Source organism: Aquarana catesbeiana, linkage group LG04 (genome assembly GCF_042186555.1).
Source record: "Aquarana catesbeiana isolate 2022-GZ linkage group LG04, ASM4218655v1, whole genome shotgun sequence".
Lineage (NCBI taxonomy): Eukaryota > Metazoa > Chordata > Amphibia > Anura > Ranidae > Aquarana > Aquarana catesbeiana.
The window spans coordinates 372,032,012-372,055,976 of NC_133327.1; the positions used below are offsets into that span (position 1 = coordinate 372,032,012).

General features: G+C 43.0%; 1 protein-coding gene across 1 annotated transcript in view; it reads left to right on the plus strand.

Annotated features, from left to right (window-relative positions):
• Nucleotides 1-23,376, plus strand: part of RPF2 (ribosome production factor 2 homolog) — a 45,034-nt gene extending 21,658 nt beyond the window's left edge. Inside the window, exons 7-10 of the mRNA XM_073627088.1 lie at nt 4,571-4,670; nt 4,863-4,965; nt 18,399-18,543; nt 23,116-23,376. Of these exons, the coding sequence (XP_073483189.1) occupies nt 4,571-4,670; nt 4,863-4,965; nt 18,399-18,543; nt 23,116-23,298 (531 nt within the window). The 3' untranslated portion in view covers nt 23,299-23,376. The remainder of the gene's footprint in view (nt 1-4,570; nt 4,671-4,862; nt 4,966-18,398; nt 18,544-23,115) is intronic.
• Nucleotides 23,377-23,965: the final 589 nt, after the last annotated feature.

A 23,965-nucleotide genomic window follows, 5' to 3' on the forward strand; every position in this document is an offset into this window, starting at 1 on the left:
ATTTTTATCAATTAACAAAAAGTAAAAGTAAATGGACAAAGACAAATCCAAATCAAATCAGTATTTGGTGTGACCCCTCTTTGCCTTCAAAACAGCATCAATTCTTCTAGGTACATTTGCACACAGTTTTTTAAGGAACTTTGCAGGTAGGTTGTTCCAAACACCTTGGAGAAGTGATCTCAGATCTCCTGTGTAGGCTGCCTCAAATCCTTCTGTCTCTTCATGTAATCCCAGACAGACTCCATGATGTTGAGATCAGGGTTCTGTGGGGGCCAAATCATCATTTTCTGGACTTCTTGTTCTTTATGCTGAAGATAATTCTTAATGATATTGGCTGTATGTTTGGGGTGGTTGCTCTGCTGCAGAATGTTATACGCCTCCCTAATGGTATGGCAGGATGGATAAGTATCTGCCTTTATTTCACAGCATTGATCCTGACCAAATCTCCAACTACATTTTCAGAAATGCAGCCCCAACTTGCAAGAACCTCAACTATGCTTCACTGTGTCCTGCATAATTCCGACGCAAAAAATTCCACGCATGATCGGAATCAAGCAGAAGAGCCGCACTGTCTATTGAACTTAATTTTTCTCGGCTCGCCGTACGTGTTGTACCTCACCGCGTTCTTGACGTTCGGAATTTCCGACATTTGTGCGACCGTGTGTATGCAAGACAAGTTTCAGCCAACATCCGTCGTAAATAAATCCACGGTTTTGTTGTCAGAAAATCCTATAATGTGTACATTACATAAGACTAAATCTAGTGTCCATGGGCTAAAGCCACAAGTAGTGCTCAAGCATGTGGATGCTTTTGTGCTTACACAGCCAGAATTCAGCATATTTTTGCACCCAGGAATCACAGGTTTTGGCATACAGCTGTGGCTATCAACCTGTACAAATCAATGACAAGCTGACAGAGCGTGGCTACACATCCTAGTGGTTACACTCATACAGTTTTAGAATAGGGGCCTTGGACCCAATCAGTTTGCACACCAAGACCTGTGGACTCCCAGGCTTGAAAATACAAAATTCTGGTGTACACCCAAATCCATACATGTGTTTGAGCCCTTATGCTCAACATATCACTCTGGTGCATAATAGTTTGGATAACCGCTTCCAACATTTCTCTGATGATTTTGCGTTTTATTCTCATAGTAAGATTTTGATCAAAAAGGTAATTAACAAGTTAATTACAAACCGCGCTCCTTTTAAAGTGCAAGTGCAAAATGACTCTGTTGTGAAAACAATTGTGAAAATGTTGAAATAATATCAGTGATAATGTCTACCAGCTGAATTAAACACTAAATCATCATAGTGAAAAATTACTAAATAGTAGAAATAATCAAAATATACAGGGTGAAAAATTAAAATTAAAAATTAAAGGAAAAGTCCACAGATATCAATGTGTTCAAAAATTGATGATGAATCAACCATAAATCAAATGTTCAAATAATGATAAAACGGAACTTCTGAGTGCATAAGGCTTCTAGGCAAATCTTTCTTGGGTTCAGCAGAGCATCGAATAACAGTATTCAGTCACCATCATCAGCCACACAGCCTACTCACCAGATGGAGGTGACTCCCATTACAGGAGTCAAACACGCTTTTGGGAACAACCAACAGAGCTTCTCGCGGTCACAGCTAAGTGCAGATGCTGGAACTCGGGTGCTGGACCTCCAGGTGTCTTGATTAGCACTGAGGCTACTTGGATGCATGCAACCGGACTTCCCAAGATGGGTCACAAAGACCATAGATGTTAAGAATGTGAAAAAAATGGATGAAAAACTCCCATGGTGAAGTAAGCCAAATTATTTAATAGGCAAAAAACGGGCTTAAAACCACATTACCCACATAAGGGTTCATGCAGGCAAACAAACAAACAAAAAAGCAGGAAAAATCAAGTTACGAGCGGAAGTGGCGTGTCACGTTTGTTTACGTCCGACTGGTTTCGTCAGTGCGTTCTGACGTCATCAGGGATCGCACGAACGGGCACGCCGCCTCCTTAAATACACATCGCCATTAAAGGCATCCAATCCGGTGACTTCTCATCTACCAAGGAATTAGACCAGAATTAATATTCACTGCCATCTTGTGGCCGAAAAGCAAATTACCATGAAAAAATGTTGAGGAATCACAACGACATCCAAACTGCCATCTTGTGGATAGATGCCAGATTGCACAATTAAGTCAGATGTCATTAATTAAAGTTAAAGTAAACAATGAATAAAATAAAATTAAAAATAGAATTAAATTAAAAACTGATAAAAGATTTTTTAATAAAAAAGAATACAAAGAGTCCTATCCCCCAGCAGAACCGGACAGTGTTTTAAGAAGATTTTTTCGACACTTTTGTAGTCCCTATTGAAGCTAGTAAGAAAAGGAACATAATCCAATTCACATTTCTCTTTAGTAACACTAAAGATAACTTCTCAAAGGGACCAACTTCTGAAAGATAACACTAAAGAGAAATGTGAATTTGATTATGTTCCTTTTCTTACTAGCTTCAATTGGGACTACAAAAGTGTCGAAAAAATCTTCTTAAAACACTGGCCGGTTCTGCTGGGGGATAGGACTCTGTCCAGCTTCCTACCAGAACGTCCTAGGTTTATTTATCGGCGTGCACCGAATCTATGGAACAAACTAGCCCTGAATGTTTTAAATCCTCCCAAGAGGGCTCCCACTTTCTTGAATGTAAAAGGGTTCTTCTATTGCAGGAAGTGTAAAGCCTGCAAATTGACTAGAAATAATGTGAGGAAAGTAGAACACTTCACATCTTTCAGCACAGGTAAAGAATATAAAATAGACAAGTTTATTACCTGCAAGTCCATTTTTGTCACGTACCTTATTGTTTGCCCATGTGGGTTACAGTACATTGGGCGTACTAAAAGAAATCTCTGCACACGTATCAATGAACACCTCACAAATATTAAAAACGCTTTCCCCAAACACAGTCTCTCTAACCATTTTAGAATCTACCACCAACAGGATCCTAGCTTGACCAGATTTTTTGGGATTGACAAGCTGGATGCTGATTGGAGGGGAGGAAATATGGTTCAGAAAATATCAAAAAACGAAACGGAATGGATTTACCGATTGGACACACTCACTCCGGCAGGTGTCAATGTTGATATTGATTTAAACTGCTATCTGTCCAATTATTGATTATTTGGTTTCCTGTCCTTTCAGATTGTGAAGGGGCTGTACATTTCGGTTTCATCTCTTTGTATTCTTTTTAATTAAAAAATCTTTTATCAGTTTTTAATTTATTCTATTTTTAATTTTATTTTATTCATTGTTTACTTTAACTTTAATGGCATCTGACTTAATTGTGCAATCTGGCATCTATCCACAAGATGGCAGTTTGGATGTCGTTGTAATTCCTCAAAATTTTTTCATGGTAATTTGCTTTTCGGCCACAAGATGGCAGTGAATTTTAATTCTGGTCTAATTCCTTGGTAGATGAGAAGTCACCGGATTGGACGCCTTTAATGGCGATGTGTATTTAAGGAGGCGGCGTGCCCGTTCGTGCGATCCCTGATGACGTCAGAACGCACTGACGAAAACGGTCGGACGTAAACGAACGTGACACGCCGCTTCCGCTCGTAGCTTGATTTTTCCTGCTTTTTTGTTTGTTTGTTTGCCTGCATGAACCCTTATGTGGGTAATGTGGTTCTAAGCCCGTTTTTTGCCTATTAAATAATTTGGCTTACTTCACCATGGGAGTTTTTTATCCATTTTTTCCACATTCTTAACATCTATGGTCTTTGTGACCCATCTTGGGAAGTCCGGTTGCATGCATCCAAGTAGCCTCAGTGCTAATCAAGACACCTGGAGGTCCAGCACCTGAGTTCCAGCATCTGCACTTAGCTGTGACCGCGAGAAGCTCTGTTGGTTGTTCCCAAAAGCGTGTTTGACTCCTGTAATGGGAGTCACCTCCATCTGGTGAGTAGGCTGTGTGGCCGGTGATGGTGACCGAATATTGTTATTCGATGCTCTGCTGAACCCAAGAAAGATTTGCTTAGAAGCCTTATGCACTCAGAAGTTCAGTTTTATCATTATTTGAACATTTGATTTATGGTTGATTCATCATCAATTTTTGAACACATTGATATCTGTGGACTTTTCCTTTAATTTTAATTTTTCACCCTGTATATTTTGATTATTTCTACTATTTAGTAATTTTTCACTATGATGATTTAGTGTTTAATTCAGCTGGTAGACATTATCACTGATATTATTTCAACATTTTCACGATTGTTTTCACAACAGTGATTTTGCACTTTAAAAGGAGCGCGGTTTGTAATTAACTTGTTAATTACCTTTTTGCTTTTTTATTATTATTATTATAACGTGCAGCTCCCCAATTAATTTTTCACGTGCGCGAGTAGGTAGTTGCTACCATTTTCAAGTAAGATTTTGATATCCATTATGTACAAGTACAAAATGACAACGTACAGGAAAGATGTTGGATTTGAGACACTTTTTATTGAGGTAATAATATTTGTAAAAATGAAACTTTAATTTAAGTATGAGGCCAGAGACAAAGTATTTTCCATATTTTTGTGTTACAGAACTGCAAATGTCCTGAAGCCACCAAGCCTCTACTGATATTTGCTGGAGATGCATTTGAAATGAATGAGGATTACAAGCGCCTGAAAAACCTCCTGATAGGTAATTTTTCAATTCAAAAGGGGAAAAAATTTGACCCTACATGGATGTCTTATAAATTATGCTTTTGAAAACACTTTGATATTCTTGGATATTATCCAGACTAGGTATTGCTACATTATTTTTGAATTTTGAAGTGTTTATAATGTTGAAATCAGGTTGTACTGGCTGAAGTAATGCTGTTTTATTTTATAGACTTCTTTAGAGGACCCACGGTGTCTGGTATACGACTGGCAGGCTTGGAGCATATATTGCATTTCACAGCAGTGGATGGGAAGATTTATATGCGCAGCTACAAGTAAGTGCTTAATTTACAATCAACTTAAGAATTGCTCCTGGGTAACTTGCCAGGAACATATTACTGGCATAGTGACTTGACCTAATTACGTTTTCTCTAGCCTTATTAAAGTCTTTGACTTTAGAGGTGATTTCTCAGCGTGTAACAATATGGTGTGAAATTTCACCTAACATCTTTAATACCATTGGAGAGCCCACTTAAAATGTCTAATATTCTGTTTCACTACCTTCTGTAAGAATGTTGTCGAATACAGATTAGATGGGTTGCTAATAGAAACAAATGGAATAGCTAAAATCTATGAGCACTGTTGAGATGTATGATTTCTGGATTTTAGTAGGAAGATGAGGAAATATTACACTTAGATAAATATGTGCTGCTGGTATTACCATTGTTTCATACTGCTTTATTATTTGGCATAGAGATTTGCAATATTTTTACTGCACTGGCATCCAGCATTAAGGAATATTTCTGGGTTGTGCGAACGCTTGATTTGCTCCACTCATGTGAAACTCCCTAACTGTAGCTCTTGTTAGGGAAAAGACAGGCAGCATATACAAAAACACATAGTGATGGATAAATCAGTGCTTTGATCTACGATTTAGCACTGTTAGATTTGTATATAGAAGTGTCCAAAAGAAGAATTGCTTGCATTTCACATGAAGTTCCAAGGTTGAAAATTAAAGAGAAAATTGTTTTGGACAAAACAGAATATTGTGGGACGTTTATGAAATAATCGTAATGAACTGTTTTTCTTTATCGTACATCATGGGACACAGAGCCTTAAGTAATTAATGGGTTATAGGCTACCTTCAGGTGTCGGCACTGTTAAATCAAATCAAGGAAGTTTACTCCCTATATAACCCCTCCTGCTTCCAGGAGCACATCAGGTTTTTTGCCAGTGTCTAAAGGTGTTGGTCACGAGTGAAGATGTGCTCTGAGGAGCTCCAGGAGGGATCCATGCTGGATTTAAATAGCCGCCATAGACCAGATTCATCCAAAGTGCCATTGAGGCCTAAAGGTATGGTACCTGGGGCCTCGTATCAGAAGCATAAGGTTTTGCCTGTAACGCCTCTCTTTGTAGGGCTGGACCCTAATAACCCAGGGCTTAAGTCTTGTTACGTTACCTAAACTTTCTATTGGGGTGCTCCTCGGTGGACCCGAAAATGCCACGCATAAGCGCGGGAATGTTTTAAAAGTAAAAAGGGGCAGAGTTTTTTCTCTGAGGGGGCGGGGCCTAAGAGCGATGCCGTGAACGTCCACGAAGGCACACGGCAGGCTAACAACAAATACAACATAGCTGTGACAGTCTCTCCTCGGCTGACGAGGAGAAAACAAGCAGCCTGCAAAAAAAAGACACGAGCTGTGGAACATGTGAGAGTTGCAAACTGGCATTCCTGATACAGAAACAACACCTTTTTTCCAGCACTAGGCTGAATTTAGTAACGGCTTTAAATGTCATGACTATTGTCAGCGATTAAGTGCAATTTGTATAGTGCCTCTGTTTTTGTACTTAGGACTATGCCTACCAAAAATGACACCACATAAAGGTTTCACCCCCAGGCGCTAGGATCCTGAGTCGCATTTCCATGCTGTCATCCTCGCCTGAATTGCCAGTTATGGCAAGCCAGGGTGAGCCATTGGAACAAATTGATGGTGCAACTGCTTTTCACATCTCAGCCCCTGTATTAGTGACTGAAGATGTCCTTTCCTCCTCCCTGCAGGATCTGAAAGAAAGATTAGCGACTTTAATCGCATCCTCCATTCAGATGGATAGGAAGCGTGCTAGATCCTCCTCCCCCACTTCAGAACCTTTGTAAGGGGAACAGTGGGCACAGGATGAGGCGTTACCCCCAGTGGATCAGGAGGAAAAGCAAACCAATGATGATTCCTCTGCGGAGGAAACAACGGTAGATGAACCTTTTTCAGCCTGTCAAATCTGAGAAATTGCTGATACAATCTTACGGAGATGGTTTATTCTACTTCCATGCTACCCCTAACGGAGTCTCCTGAAAGTTTGGTTTCTTCCTTGGGTTCCTTTAAACCCTCTCAACCTTTGCATGCATTTCCTGCACGTGCATTACTAGAACAGCCTATTTTTGCTGAATGGGATCACCCGGATAAGCATTTTCTCCCTCCTAAGAGATTTGCAGTTCTCTATCCCCTGGAGGGGAAATTCTCCAAAAGATGGAAAATACCAGCAGTTGACGCTGCGATTTCCAATGTGAATAAAGGCCTAACTTGTCCAGTAGACAATGCACAGAGGCTTAACCACTTACCAACCGGCCTATAGCCGAATGACGGCTGCAGGGCGGTTGGATAACTCTGGGAGGACGTCATATGACGTCCTCCCGGAATTCCCCTCTCGCGCGCCCCCCTGGGGCGCGCACCCGAACACATCCGTGACCGCCGGGTCCATCACGGATCCCGGTAAATGGCCGCTGATCGCGGCTGTTTACCATGTGATCGCGCCGTCAAATGCCGATCGGTACACAGTGAGCGGGGAGGGGGATGGATAGATGTCTGCAGCGCTGTGGGCTGGATGTGTAGTGCCCACAGCGCTGCACAGAGACATCCAGCCATCCATCCATCCATCCATGCTCAGCCATCCCTCACTACTCTGCAATGCTGTGCAATACTCTGCAATACCCCCACAATACTCTGCAATGCTGTGCAATACTCTGCAATACCCCCACAATACTCTGCAATGCTGTGCAATACTCTGCAATACCCCCACAATACTCTGCAATGCTGTGCAATACTCTGCAATACCCCCACAATACTCTGCAATGCTGTGCAATACTCTGCAATGCCCCCACAATACTCTGCAATGCTGTGCAATACTCTGCAATGCCCCCACAATACTCTGCAATGCTGTGCAATACTCTGCAATACCCCCACAATACTCTCCAATGCTGTGCAATACTCTGCAATGCCCCCACAATACTCTGCAATGCTGTGCAATACTCTGCAATGCTGTGCAATACTCTGCAATACCCCCACAATACTCTCCAATGCTGTGCAATACTCTGCAATGCCCCCACAATACTCTGCAATGCCCCCGCCATACTCTGCAATGCCCCCGCCATACTCTGCAATGCCCCCGCCATACTCTGCCATGCCCCCGCCATACTCTGCCATGCCCCCGCCATACTCTGCCATGCCCCCGCCATACTCTGCCATGCCCCCGCCATACTCTGCCATGCCCCCGCCATACTCTGCCATGCCCCCGCCATACTCTGCCATGCCCCCGCCATACTCTGCCATGCCCCCGCCATACTCTGCCATGCCCCCGCCATACTCTGCCATGCCCCCGCCATACTCTGCCATGCCCCCGCCATACTCTGCCATGCCCCCGCCATACTCTGCCATGCCCCCGCCATACTCTGCCATGCCCCCGCCATACTCTGCCATGCCCCCGCCATACTCTGCCATGCCCCCGCCATACTCTGCCATGCCCCCGCCATACTCTGCCATGCCCCCGCCATACTCTGCCATGCCCCCGCCATACTCTGCCATGCCCCCGCCATACTCTGCCATGCCCCCGCCATACTCTGCCATGCCCCCGCCATACTCTGCCATACTCTGCCATGCCCCCGCCATACTCTGCCATACTCTGCCATGCCCCCGCCATACTCTGCCATACTCCGCCATACCCCGCCATACCCCGCCATACTCCGCCATACCCCGCCATACTCCGCCATACCCCGCCATACCCTGCCATGCTGAGCCATGCTCAGCTGTACTCGCCCTCTGTATGTGGCCAGGCTGTGGAAGTCTCACACATGTGGTATCGCCGTACTCAGGAGGAGTAGGAGAATCTATTTTGGGGTGTCATTTTTGGTATGTACATGTTATGTGGTAGAAATATTGTATAAATGGACAACTTTGTGTAAAAAAAAAAAAAAAACAGCGTTTTAACCACTTCCCGCCCGCCGGCCGTCATACAATGTCCTTGACTTTGTGCGGGGATATCTGAATGATGGGTGCAGCTACAGGCATCATTCAGATATCAGCTTTTTCAGCCGGCAATTCCCTACACCATAGGAATGATCATGGCGGCTGTTCCACTGCTTGATCGTTCTTACGGGAGGCAAGAGGGGATGTCCCCCCCCCCCACGCTTCTACCGACTCACCGCTACGATCGAAGCCAGGATCTTTTTTTTTCTTTTTTTTTTTATTTCAGGCTTCCCAGCCTAGAGGTGAGATGTGGGGTCTTATTGACCCCATATCTCACTGTAAAGAGGACCTGTCATGCCATATTCCTATTACAAGGATGTTTACATTCCTTGTAATAGGAATAAAAGTGGTCAAAAATTTTTTTTTTTGGAAAAAAGCATCAAACTAAAATAAAGTAAAATGAACAATAAAAAAAAAAAAATTTTTTTAAAGCGCCCCTGTCCCTGTGTGCTCGCATGCAGAAGCGAACGCATACGTAAGTCCCGCCCACATATGAAAACGGTGTTCAAACCACACATGTGAGGTATCGCTGTGATCGGTAGAGCGAGAGCAATCATTTTGGCCCTAGACCTCCTCTGTAACTCAAAACATGTAACCAGTAAAAAATGTTAAACCGTCGCCTATGGGGATTTTTGAGTAGCAAAGTTTGGCGCCATTCCACAAGCGCGTGCAATTTTGGAAGGTGACATGTTGGGTATCTATTTACTCGGCGTAACTTCATCTTTCACATTATGCAAAAACATTAGGCTAACTTTACTGTTTTGGTTTTTGTAAAGCACAAAACAGTTTTTTTTCCAAAAAAAACGCGTTTAAAAAATTGCTGCGCACATACTGTGCGAGATAAAAAGTTGCAACAACCGCCATTGTATTCTCTAGGGTCTTTGCTAAAAAAACATATATAATGTTTTGGGGTTCTATGTAATTTTCTAGCTAATAAATGATGATTTTTACATGTAGGAGAGAAATGTCAGAATTGGCCTGGGTGCTCCAGAACGCCTGAAGGTGCTCCCCTGCATGTTGGGCCTCTGTATGTGGCCACGCTGTGTAAAAGTCTCACACATGTGGTATCGCCGTACTCGGGAGTAATAGCAAAATGTGTTTTGGGGTGTAATTTGTGCTATGCATATGCGGTGTGTGAGAAATAACCTGCTAATATGACAATTTTGTGGGAAAAAAAAAAAGTAAAAAAAAAACCTTGATTTTGCAAAGAATTGTGGGAAAAAATTACAACTTCAAAAAACTCACCATGCATCTTTCTAAATACCTTGGAATGTCTTCTTTCCAAAAAGGGGTCATTTGGGGGGTATTTGTACTTTTCTGGAATGTTAGGGTCTCAAGAAATTAGATAGGCCGTCAGTACTTCAGGTGTGATCAATTTTCAGATATTCGCACCATAGCTTTTGGACTCTATAACTTTCACAAAGACCAAATAATATCCACCGATTTGGGTTAATTTTACCAAAGATATGTAGCGGTATAAATTTTGGCCAAAATATATGAAGAAAAATTACTAATTTGCAAAATATTATAACAGAAATGAAGAAAAATGTATTTTTTTACAGATTTTTCGGTCTTTTTTCTTTTACGGCGCAAAAAATAAAGAACCCAGCGGTGATTAAATACCACCAAAAGAAAGCTCCATTTGTGTGAAAAAAAGGACAAAAATTTCATATAGATACAGTGTTGCATGACTGAGTAATTGTCATTCAAAATGTGAGAGCACCAAAAGCTGAAAATTGGTCTGGTTAGGAAGGGGGTTTAAGTGCCCAGTGGTCAAGTGGTTAAAGGATCCAACAGATAAAGAGTTGGAATCCCTGTTAAAATCAATTTTTTCCATGGCAGGTGCAATTACGCAGTCTGCAGTTGCTGCAATAAGCGTCTGTCAATCCTTAAAGGACCAATTTAAACAGGCCCTTAGAGAACTTCCTGCAACAAGCTTGGGATTTGGCTGAACTACCAAAAACATTATGCTTTGCCATAGATGCTATTAAAGATTCTATTCACCAGGCGTCTCGCCTTATGCTTGTGCATATGCGTAGAATCCTGTGGTTAAAAAATTTTAGGTCAGCTGAAGCACCATGTAAGACCGCCTAACTGGGCTCCCTTTTCATGGGAAGCGACTATTTGGAGAAGACTTGGACAAATATATCCAAACAATTTCTAGCGGGAAAAGTACTCTTTTGCTAGTCAAGAGTATAAACGCCCTTCATTTAAACTGGCTCTTTCCCCTACGCCAGGGGCGATGGCCTCCACTGTCAGACTCTAGAGGAAGATCTCAGAGTCAGACCCAGTCTCTAAAGAAGTCCTGGGGTCGGAAACCTGCAAGCCAGAATCCTAAAACCTCATCATGAAAAGGCAACCCCCCTCACCAAGGTGGGGGAAGACTTCTGCAGTTTTCAGAAGTCTGGAAAGAGGAAATTCAGGACAGATGGGTCATCTCCACGGTAACGCTGGGGTACAAGCTGGAATTTCGGGACTTTCCACCGTCTCGCTTTCTGAGGTCAAGCGTTCCCAAAGATCAAGAAAAGAGACAATCTCTGTTTCAGGCACTAGACCGATTAATATCTCAAAGGGTGATCATACAGATCCCCACAAAAGAACAAGGTCTGGGGTTTTATTGAAATCTTTTTTATGGTACCGAAACCAAATGGAGATGTCAGACCCATTCTAGATCTGAAAAATCTAAATCCGTTCCTGAAGATCTGCTCCTTTCGCATGGAGACGATCAGGTCAGTAGTTCTATCCTAGGAGGTGCACTTCTGGCACTAATCGATACAAGGGATGCATATCTGCACGTCCCTATATTTTGCCACTCACCAAAAGTTTCTGCAGTTCGAATTAGAACAGCAGCATTTTCAGTTTGTAGCCCTGAACTCCGGGCTAGCCACAGCACCCCGGGTGTTCACAAAAGTGCTGGCCCCACCTCTAGCCAGGTTAAGGGCACAGGGCATAACAGTTGTAGCGTACCTAGACAATCTATTACTAATAGATCAGTCGGTGGCTCATTTGGAGCAAAGCGTACGCACTACAACCAACTACAGTCAGGTCCATAAATATTGGGACATCAACACAATTCTAATCTTTTTGGCACTATACACCACCACAATGGATTTGAAATGAAACAGACAAGAAGTGCTTTAACTGCAGACTTTCAGCTTAAATTTGAGGGTATTTACATCCAAATCAGGTGAACGTTGTAGGAATTACAACAATTTGTATATGTGCCTCACACTTTTTAAGGGACCAAAAGTAATGGGACAATTGGCTGCTCAGCTGTTCCATGGCCAGGTGTGTGTTATTCCCTCATTATCCCATTTTACAAGAAGCAGATAAAAGGTCCAGTGTTCATTTCAAGTGTGCTATTTGCATTTGGAATCTTTTGCTGTCAACTCTCAATATGAGATCCAAAGAGCTGTCACTATCAGTGAAGCAAGCCATCATTAGGCTGAAAAAACAAAACAAACCCATAGAGAGATAGCAAAAACATTAGGTGTGGCCAAATCAACTGTTTGGAACATCCTTAAAAAGAAAGAACGCACCAGTGAGCTCAGCAACACCAGAAGACCCGGAAGACCATGGAAAACAACTGTGGTGGATGATCAAAGAATTCTTTCCCTGGTGAAGAAAACACCCTTTGTAACAGTTGGCCAGATCAAGAACACTCTCCAGGAGGTAGGTGTATGTGTGTCAAAGTCAACAATCAAGAGAAGACTTCACCAGAGTGAATACAGAGGGTTCACCACAAGATGTAAACCATTGGTGAGCCTCAAAAACAGGAAGGCCAGATTAGAGTTTGCCAAACAACATCTAAAAAAGCCTTCACAGTTCTGGAACAACATCCTATGGACAGATGAGACCAAGATCAACTTGTACCTGAGTGATGGGAACAGAAGAGTATGGAGAAGGAAAGGAACTGCTCATGATCCAAAGCATACAACCTCATCAGTGAAGCATGGTGGTGGAAGTGTCATGGCGTGAGCATGTATGGCTGCCAATGGAACTGGTTCTCTTGTATTTATTGATGATGCGACTGCTGACAAAAGCAGCAGGATGAATTCTGAAGTGTTTCGGGCAATATCTGCTCATATTCAGCAAAATTCTTCAGAACTCATTGGACGGCCCTTCACAGTGCAAATGGACAGTGATCCAAAGCATACTGCGAAAACAACCAAAGAGTTTTTTAAGGGAAAGAAGTGGAATGTTATGCAATGGCCAAGTCAATCACCTCACCTGAATCCAATTGAGCATGCATTTCACTTGCTGAAGACAAAACCTGAAGGGAAAATGCCCCAAGAACAAGCAGGAACTGAAGACAGTTGCAGTAGAGGCCTGGCAGAGCATCACCAGGGATGAAACCCAGCGTCTGGTGATGTCTATGCGTTCCAGACTTCAGGCTGTAATTGACTGCAAGGGATTTGTAACCAAGTATTAAAAAGTGAAAGTTTGATGGATGATTGTTAATCTGTCCCATTACTATTGGTCCCTTAAAAAGTGGGAAGAATTCCTACACCGTTCACCTGATTTGTATGTAAATACCCTAAAATTAAAACTGAAAGTCTGCAGTTAAAGCACCTCTTGTTTGTTTCATTTCAAATCCATTGTGGTGGTGTATAGAGACAAAAAGATTAGAATTGTGTCGATGTCCCAATATTTATGGACCTGACTGTATCTGAAAAGTTGGGCTGGATTCTCAACCTAGAGAAATCTTCCTTAATACCGCTAAAAATGCTTGAGTACTTGGGTCTGATGATAGACACAGCCCAGGAAATGGTGTTCTTGCATCAGGCAAAGATCAACTCCATAAGAGAGTTGGTGCGGATGGTCAGGTCAAATGGCAATCCCTCCATTTCATGAGAGGTTGCTAGGAACCATGGTTACTTCATTCGAAGCAGTTCCCTATGCCCAGTTTCATTCATGTTGCAAAACAGTATCCTGTCTGCTTGGAACAAAACAATTCAAGCTTTAGACTTGCCAATACAGCTGTCCCCAAGAGTGTTCCAAAGCCTCACTTGGTGGTTACTAACCCAGAATCTACTGAAAGGAAAATCCTTCAGACCAGTCATCTGGAAAGTGGTAACGACAGATGCCAGCCTTTCAGACTGGGGAGCAGTACTAGAAAAGAAAACTGTCCAGGGACAGTGGTCAGGAACCGAAAGAACCTTGCCCATCAATATCCTAGAGATTCGGGCAGTACGTCTAGCTCTAAAAGCCTGGACTTTCAGGTTACGGGATTGTCCTGTCAGGTAGAGGTGTTTTGGTGCCGCATCCACGATGCGGCATCAATGCTACAGCTTTAAGAAATTGATTAATGATGACGTCATCCTCGCCATGCCCTGTCTCCGAGTGGAGCCGTAAACGGCCAAAGTTTTCATGCTGTTTTTGCCCACCTCCCGCTGACTTCATCTCCAGCCACCCTGTGGAGTGTGTCGCTAGTCCGACTCGAGACTAGGAGAGAAGTTCAGGAGGAGACTCTGGTCCCCAGAGCTCATGCTCATCTTTCCTCCTCGGCCAGCGCCAGTCACAGAGTCACAGTACTGGAACTGGCAGTCACTGCTGTACACAGGCCAGGGGAGACCGTCCGCCGTCCGTCACCCTACTCAAGTCATCATCAGAAGTCACATGCTGCAGGAGTCAGGACTGGGAGAGAGACCCGAGCAAGCCAAGCTTGTCTGCAGTGTCCTCATCACACAGGCAGCAGGAGAGGAGACAGTCGTCATCATCATCATCAGGACAGGTACACATACAAGAGAAGAGACACTGACTGTCACACAGACAACATAGTACAGTAAGCTGAGGATCAGTTCATTTGCTCCAGTTATGAAGCCCGGAAGCACATCAGGGTTAAAGATTTATGAAAGCAAAGCAGCAGTGAGTCAACTTAAAAAGAGGAACTACAGTCTTTTAATTTGTTTCCTATTCACCTACTATTCGGGATTATGATATTATATAATATGATATCTCGAATAGTAGGTGAATAGGAAACAAATTAAAAGCAAATACCTTGTACGTTATAAACACAAAATATGAGAAGGTATTAAAAATCTGTGTAAGAAAGACTCCTTTGAAGATTAATGGTCGCAGTATTTAAGGTTAAATCAGTGTGATTAATACTTGTCCTCCTTAATTAGAGACAACCATAATTACTTTTTCAAGAGTGCCAATAAATCTCTGGCATTAGAACAGGAAGAACCTGGATGTCTCGTCTCGAGTGACATGTAACGCATGCACTCCGTGCAGGCAAGGCAACCCACAAGAGCAATAATTCAAGCACTAGACCAAACCTCCTCTGTAACGCTAACCTGGTAACCATTCATTTTTTTAAAGCGTCGCCTATGGAGATTTTTAAGTACCGTAGTTTGAAGCCATTCCACGAGTGTGCGCAATTTTAAAGCGTGACATTGGTATCTATTTACTCGGCGTAATATCATCTTTCACATTATACAAAAAGATAGGGCTAACTTTACTGTTTTTTTTTTTTTAATTCATGAAAGTGTCTTTTTCCACAAAAAGTTGCGTTTTAAAAGACCGCTGCACAAATAAAACTTGGTGTAATTTGTTTAAATAGCACATACAAATATATTTCTTTCATTTCTGACTGCTTGAATTTATTTTTCTGATGAAAAGTTGAAAACCATGGGCACTTAAGTAGTAATCGTGATGCATCGCGGATCAAATCGAATCGTGGACCGGTTAATCATAATCGTATCATGAGGCCACTAAAGATGCGCACCCCTACTGTCAGGATTCAATCCAGCAATGCCACAGCTTTGGCCTATATCAATCACCAAGGGGGCACCAAAAGTCTCTTAGCGCAGAGAGAGGTGAACCATATTCTAACTTCGGCAGAAAGGAATGTTCCATGTCTTTTGGCAGTTTTCATTCTGGGAGTAGAGAATTGGCAGGCGGACTACTTAAGTCGCCAGCAGTTATTCCCAGGGGAATGGTCTCTTCACCCCGACATATTTTGATCTGTTTGTCAAAGAGGGGGATTCCGGATGTAGATCTTCTAGCTCCAGGTTCAACATGAAGTTAGTCAACTTTGTGGCCAGAACAAGGGATCCATTCGCATGCGGAACGGATGCGTTGGTGACCCCATGGGATCATTCTCACTGATCTATGCATTCCCCCCTATTCAGTTGCTGCCACAACTTCTTTGCAGGATCATGCTGGAAAGAAATCTGGTAATTCTGGTGGCACCAGCATGGCCCAGAAGGTCATGGTATGCAGAAATCGTAAAGATGGCAGTGGCAGTCTCTAAATTTAACAGTTTGGCTATTGTAACGCACATTCTGAAGAAACGTGGGCTTTCCGGGTCAGTTATCTCTACCCTGATTAATGCAAGGAAGCCAGCTTCCGGAATTATATATTCTAGAGTTTGGAGGGCTTATGTTTCCTGGTGTGAATTCAAGGGTTGGCACCCTTGGAGATATATCATAGGCAGAATTCTTGCCTTTCTACAATTAGGGGTAGAAATGAAATTGGCCTTGAGTACTATTAAGGGCCAAGTCTCAGCTTTATCTGTCTTATTTCAAAGACCACTTGCTACTCATTCTTTAGTCCAGGGTTTTATACAAGGGGTAACACGGCTTAATCCGCCTGTCAAACCTCCCTTGAACCCTTGGGACTTAAACTTAGTTTTGTCTGTGTTACAAAAACAGCCATTTGAACCGATACAACATATTTCCTTAGTCCTTTTGACAAGGAAGTTGGTATTTTTGGTTGCTATATCCTCAGCAAGGAGGGTTTTGGAATTGGCTGCTCTTTCTTGTAAAGAGCCATATTTGATTTGTCTTAATCACAGTGTGGTGTTACACCCTCGTCCAGGCTTTTTGCCAAAAGTGGTCTCAGGTTTTCACCTGAACCAAGATATTGTCCTACCATCGTTTTTTCCAAAACCATGTTCCAGGGAAGAAAAGTCACTACATTGTTTTGATGTGGTGAGAGCAGTGAAAATCTATTTAAAGACAACTGCTCAGATTCGTAAGACTGATGTCTTATTTATTCTGCCAGAGGGTCCTAAGAAAGGACAGGCAGCATCAAAATCCACTGTCGCTAAGTGAATTCGGCAAGTGATAATTCAAACTTATGATTTAAGGTGTAAGATTCCCCCGTTTCAATCTAAGGCGCACTCTACCAGGTCGGTTAGTGCTTCTTGGGCAGTGCGTCACCAGTCCTCCATGGCTCAGATCTGCAAGGCCTCAACTTGGTCTTCAGTGCATACATTTACAAAATGTTATCAGGTGGATGTAAGGAGGTATGAGGATATCGCCTTCGGGCGCAGTGTGCTGCAGGCAGCAGTATAGATCCTCAAGTCTGGGGGTACCTTGCGGGTTGTGTCTCCCTCCCCTCAAGTAGCATTGCTATGGGACGTCCCATTAAGTAATTATTTTAGGCTCTGTGTCCCATGATGTACAATAAAGAAAATAGGATTTTTATAACCGCTTACCTGTAAAATCCTTTTCTTGGAGTACATCATGGGACACAGAGATCCCTCCCCTCTTTTTTGTGATTTAAGTATATTGCTTTGCTACAAAAACTGATGTGCTCCTGGAAGGAGGAGGGGTTATATAGGGAGTAAACTTCCTTGATTGGGCTTACCAGTGTCAACACCTGAAGGTAGCCTATAACCCATTAAGTAATTACTTAAGGCTCTGTGTCCCATGATGTACTCCAAGAAAAGGATTTTACAGGTAAGCTGTTATAAAAATCCTATTTTTCCCATAGCAACCAATAACCTTTTCTCTCTAGTATTTTTCAGCAATAAGGAAGGGGGCAAATGAAGAATTTGGTTGCCATAGAGGAGTTTTTTTTTTTTCCCAAAACAGCCTATATAGTACATTAATCCAAAGCAACCAGCTAGAATTTACTTTAGTGAAGGCAGATCTGTACAAGATGGATATTTATTGGTTGCAGTGGATACTTGCTCTTTGTACCAATGAAGTAAGAAAGCCCATTTGATGCATATTGGCACTTGATATTTAACTTCTGCTCATTGGAGCCAGCATTGCAAGATTAAGTGTTTTTGTCATAGTAGTGATGTGTTAAATGGTAAAAAGTGCGTTAACTATTTTAAAGCATTACTAAAGCCTTGTTTTTTTCTAAAATAACAAACATGTTATACTTACATGCTCTATGCAGTGGTTTTGCACAGAGCAGCCTGTATCCTCCTCTTCTCGGAGTCCCATGCTGGCGCTTCTAACCCCTCCCTCCTGCCGGTTGCACCCAAGAAGGCGCGCTCCCAATCTGCGGCTCTGTGTGTCCATTCACACACTGCTGCCAAAAGCCAATCAGGAGTGCAAGTCCCTGGAGGGCCAAGGCTCTTGTGGACATCGCTGGATCGAGAGGGGGCTCAGGTAAATATTAGGGGGACCTGGGGTGCTTGCGCACACAGAAGGTTTTTTTACCTTCATGCATAGAATGTAATTGGATCTTTTTTTCCTATAACATTATGAATTTTCATGTGTTTGTTTTACTAGAGTGTTAATGAAGAAGTCTGGGTGCAGAACCCCACGCATAGAACTGGAAGAAATGGGACCTTCATTTGATTTTGTGATGAGAAGGACACACCTGGCTTCTGATGACCTATACAAGCTATCTATGAAACGTCCTAAAGCCTTGCAGGTAATATATTTGATGAATACAAAAATAATACTGCGCATGTTAAAAGATAATTCAGTGTGAAAAAAGCAGCACCACAAATGTGAGCTATTACCACAAAACAAGAAACAAAATTAAAGGTGTGTTACAGTGATTGATATTAAAAATACTGAAAAAAATAATAAATAGTCCAGAAAAATCTGTCTCTCAAATGTACCATAATGGTCAAATGGTAAACTCCATTATCCAACTGTGGATAAGGTTATCCAATCCCTTCAACAAGTGAACATGCCACCACCACCACAATAGGTTGGACTCTTACTAGAGAGCCTGGACCCTTTATTACGAAGGGTCAAACAGGCTTGATGAATGTGTCCCGGTAGGGGTCATCAGCAGGGGATATACATAGGAAACACGTCAGGAACACACCCAGCACATCCAGGGGACTCCACCCAAACGACAATCGTGTAGTCAGATCCAAATAATACCTAAAACGCTGGATAGTGTAAAACCTCTTCAGGATTGCATTTAATAGAAAGTATTGCACTTACACGTATCCATAGTAAAAACAGCATTGCATGGTAAAAAAAGGAAGGTGGCCACCACAGAACAAGTAAAATGCGCGATAACCGTAACGTACAGCTCAGCCCAACCTGTGTCGTCGACAAAAGGACTTCTTCCGTGCTTTTAACGACAAAACCGGTCGTGCTGAGCTGTATTTTCCTGTTATCGCATGTTTGGATGTTCTGTGGCGGCCGCCTACCTTTTTTATCGTGCAATGTTGTTTACTATGGATATGTGTAAGTGCAATACTTTAAATTAAATGCAACCCTTAAGAGGTTTTACATTATTCAGTGTTTTATTTGGATCTGACTACACGATCGTCGTTTGGGTGGAATCCCCTGGTTGTTCTGGAGCTGTTCCTGACGTGGTTCCTTTGTACATCCCCTACCGGGATATATTCATCAAGCCTGTTTGACCCTTCGTAATAAAGGGTCCAGACTCTCTGGTAAGAGTCAAATCTATTGTGGTGGTGGCGTGTTCACTTGGTGAAGGGATTGGTCAACCTTATCCACAGTTGAATAATGGAGTTTGCTATTTGACCATTATGGTCCATTTAAGAGATTGATTTTTATGGACTGTTTATACATTTTTTTTTCTGTATTAATATCAATCACGGTAGCGCAACACACCTTTATTTTATTAGGTAATATATTTTGGCCGGGAGAATTCTCACCCACACATATGAGGCTGCACTATGCAACCTGCATATCACTGTATAGGTAGTTGAAAGATTCGGAGTTCCACCCAAAAGTGGAACTTCTGCTCATTTGTCTCCTCTCTCTGGTGCCACAATTGGCACCTTTTGGGGGGGAGGGGGGACAGGATACCTGTCTTTGACAGATATCCTGTTCCCACTTCCGGATGTCCAGGCCGGAGAGAGGAGCGGGGCCTCGCGCATGCGCAGTAGGTTTCCCCAAGTGAAGCCGCAAGGCTACACTGCCGGGTACCCTTACCCTCAATGGAGGCGGCAGCACCCGACAGCTGATGGAAACATCAGCTGCGATGCTGACATCGCTGGAGTCCAGGACAGGCAAGTGTCCTATTGTTAAAACCCAGCAGCTGCAGTATGTGTAGCTGCTGGCTTTTAATTTTTTTTTGGGGGGGGGGGCGGAACACCTCTTTAAGCAATAGTTAAAAGGAAAACATGTTCTGTTAAATTTGAGCAGCCTTTATTTTAACAAGGAAAATAATAAAATAAAGAACAGACCATTATTTTATAAGTAGAACAACTAATGTTAAAACGAGACCACAATGCATCTCTCATACACACTGCTCTGTACAATGTCACCAGACACACACACTCACTGCATTTACTGCTATTGTATGTCACCAGTCATAAATATATACTACCCTATAATACTAGTTATACACACACTGGTCTGTATTTCTGTTGCCAGTCATACAGATGCTGCCTTGTACTATTGTCACGAGCCAGAAGCATGCACTGTGCTGTACTACTGCCCCCAGTCACACAGATACATTTTCCTGATGTATCACACACAGTGGTGCTCCATCATGTGCACAGTACCTTAGAGCACGTCACCTGTCGGCTACAATCACTGTATGACTCAAGCACACTGATGAGAAGCATACACTGTAAGCATTGGCTGGCTACTACCGCTTGGCCTCACACCATTCTGCAGATTCAGCGTGAGAAACTACATTTCTCAGCATTCAGAGCATAGCTAGCAATGTAAAGGAACTATCAAAACTATAAGTCCAGCAGACTTTGCTCTAAGCCCTAAGACTGCCTTCTGACCCGATGACGTGTGTCATTCAGGAGACGAATGAGAGAGTGGCAGTGAGCGAGAATTGCCCGCCCGATAGATAGATACATACATACATAGATAAATACGAAGGTAGGTAGAATATTTTTCCTTTTTTTTTTTCTTAAATTTATTTTCTCATTCGTTCATTAACAGACATAGCCTTCTTTATTCATAGCGATAGGGTTATATCGCCTCCACAGGAGTAGGACTAGGCAGAACAAAAATAAACAAAACACTTGGCCACTCCCATGGGCCGTCTTCAGGCAGTATATAATGCCCTCCCTGCTCTGGGTATTCAGTTTTTTTTCTGCCTCCAGGGGTCACCCCAGTCTGGCCAGCGATCGCGTGCAGACCGCAGCTACGCGCTAAGTCGGCCGCAACATAGCCCCACTGGACAGGGGCTGACCCTGCGAGGTCGCATACGACCGGGTCTCGGCCTGTATCGCAGCGTTCTTCATGGCCGACAGCCCCCCCACTTTGGTGGCAAGGAGGATCTGTCCGGGAGCGTTACCTGCGTATTTCACTGGAGAAGTAAGTAGTCTCCTCCTCGCCTTTCCTGGAGTGGTGTGGGACAAGGGTACTCCCTGGGTTGGTCGGTCCCTCAGGGGTTCTACTGGGTAATATTACGGAACTTCAATTGATCAGACTAGATCAGGGACGGCTCGACTTCGGGGGCTCCCAGTACGGATCCAGTCAGACAGGGCAACAGCGGTGGCTTTTGTCCCTCACCAGGGTGGGCCAGAAAGGCTGTTGGCGACCCTGGCTGTTGCCAGTATCCTCCTCCGGTGGGCAGAACGTCTAGTTCCGGCCCTTTCCGACTAATGCATTCCAGGAGTGGAATGCTGTCAGGCAGATACCTCAGTTGGCTAGGGTTGGGCCACAGGGTGGGTCTTTCGCTGGGCCGTGTTTTCGTCAGATTTGTGCTCATTCCTTTTAGGGGGGCTCCATTTCCGACCTCCATTTACAGAGGGATGAGCAGGAATAGGCCTTGAATACTATAGAGGGACAGGTGTCGGTCTGAGCGGTCTTCTGCAGCGTCTCCTGGTCTCGCACTCCCTGGTGCGTGCCTTTTTGTTCAAGGGGTTGGACGTCTGTTTCCACTGGGACGGTTTCTTCCACCGCCGTGGGATCTGAACTGGGTGTTTTCGGTTCTCCAAAGGCCTCTCTATCTTTCTCTCAAAATATTCGGGAGGTTCCACTGCTTACTCTGTCTCGGAAGGTGACCTCTTGGTGGCTATCACCTCTGCTCGCAGGGTTGCGTGAATGGTGGCATTATCTTGTCGTTCACCTTACCCAGGTGAACGTGGTACTTCGTCCTTTTTTTTTTTACATAGTCCCGTCCTTGGATTTCCATTTGAGTAAGGACATTGGGTTGGCTTCTTGTGTCCCTGGTCAGCACATCCTAAGGATTTGGCTTTATCTGGCCTGAATGTGTTTTGGTGGATTCAGATGTATTTGCCAGCCACTGAGTCTGTTGGTCTGGATGGTTCGGACAGATCATGTCTCTGAGCTATCCTGTCAGGGATCGGTTTCCTCCTTTCCCGGTTATGGCGCATTCTTCTCGGGCGCAAGTTGGCAAGGCGGTCACTGGTTGTCTGTGTACATTTTTACAAGTTCTACGAAGGCGATGGTTTGGCATCTGCAGATGCCTCTTTTGGCCGCAAGTTTTTTTGCAGGCTGCTGTTTAGAGGGTCTATTCCCTCTTGAAGGGGTATGGTCCAGGTTGGGTTCCAGCTTGTCCTGGGTGAAGTTCCTGTTAACTGGTTAGCTCTTGTATTAGCCTTGGGATTTTTGTTTTCCCACCCCTCATGTTGGCACTGCTTTGTGACGTCTCTATCGTTATGAAAAAAGAAGGCTGTGTCTGTCAATGAACGAATGAGAAAATAGAACTTTTTACTTACTGTAAAATCCGTTTCTCTGAGTTCATTGACAGACACAGCACCCACCCCTCTATGGAGTTGTTTTTTTGATACTTCTATTACTAAACTGAATACCTAGAGCAAGGAGGGGGGTATATACTGACTGAGGATGGCCCATGGGAGTGGCCAAGTGTTTTGTTTTTTGTTTTTTTGTTCTGCCTAGTCCTACTCCTGCAGAGGCGATATAACTTTATCATTATGAATAAAGAAGGCTGTGTCTGTCAATGAACTTTGTTAATGCAAATAACCTAATTGCACAAACCAAATGTTTTTACGTGGTAGATTTGTCAAAAGGAGGTTGTCGTGTATGTGATCATTCTGATGCATTGCATGTCTTTGTTTAGGCCAAGAAGAAGAAAAACATTTCTCACGATACTTTTGGTACTAAATATGGCCGAATTCACATGCAAAAACAGGATCTGGGTAAATTGCAGACCCGTAAAGTTAAGGCACTGAAAAAGAGGCCAGCAGAGAAGATTGCAAAAACAAGTGAAGATGGAACCCCAAAAAGGAGGAAAAGCAACTGAATAGGGGTTTAGTTAGTACTAGAGGACAGTTTATCCTTTTAAGCATGCCTTTTTTTTTTTTTTTTTTTTTTTTTTTTTCGGAACCTAAATAATGGGCTTTTAAAAGCTTGTCAATGCCCAGTGTTATCTTAATTGTACAATAAGAAAACCGCTTATCTTTTCTAACGGAAACCTTACGCCAACCATAAGTTTCGCCCTCTAAGAGAAAAGTGTGTGAACTTATTATTAAATTGTGTATTTGAAAGCACCAAAAGTGTGAATTGTGGAAGAAAAGGAATACCTAGAGCACTGAATGATAAGAGAACTACCTTGAAGAAACCAAAATCTATCAGAATAAGTTTGGGCTTCTAGTTAATTGCCTATACAGGATTTATTAAAAATGATTTTGTTTTATATTAAGATAACTTTTATATGTAAAATATTTGTGGTATGTTTCCATTGAATAGGTAATTGCCATGTGATCTGGAAACAACACTAGCAGTTTCACAAGAGATTCTTGTGCATAAATGGATTGTTTTTTTTGTATTGCAGTTACTGTATTTGTCAGCCTATACTTGTTACTAATGGCTCCATATTGTAACGGTAAACCATATTATTTGCATGTGCTGGCTTCAGTTCTGTCGAAGCTGGTTGATGTACAATTTCTTCTCCAATATAAACTGATTAT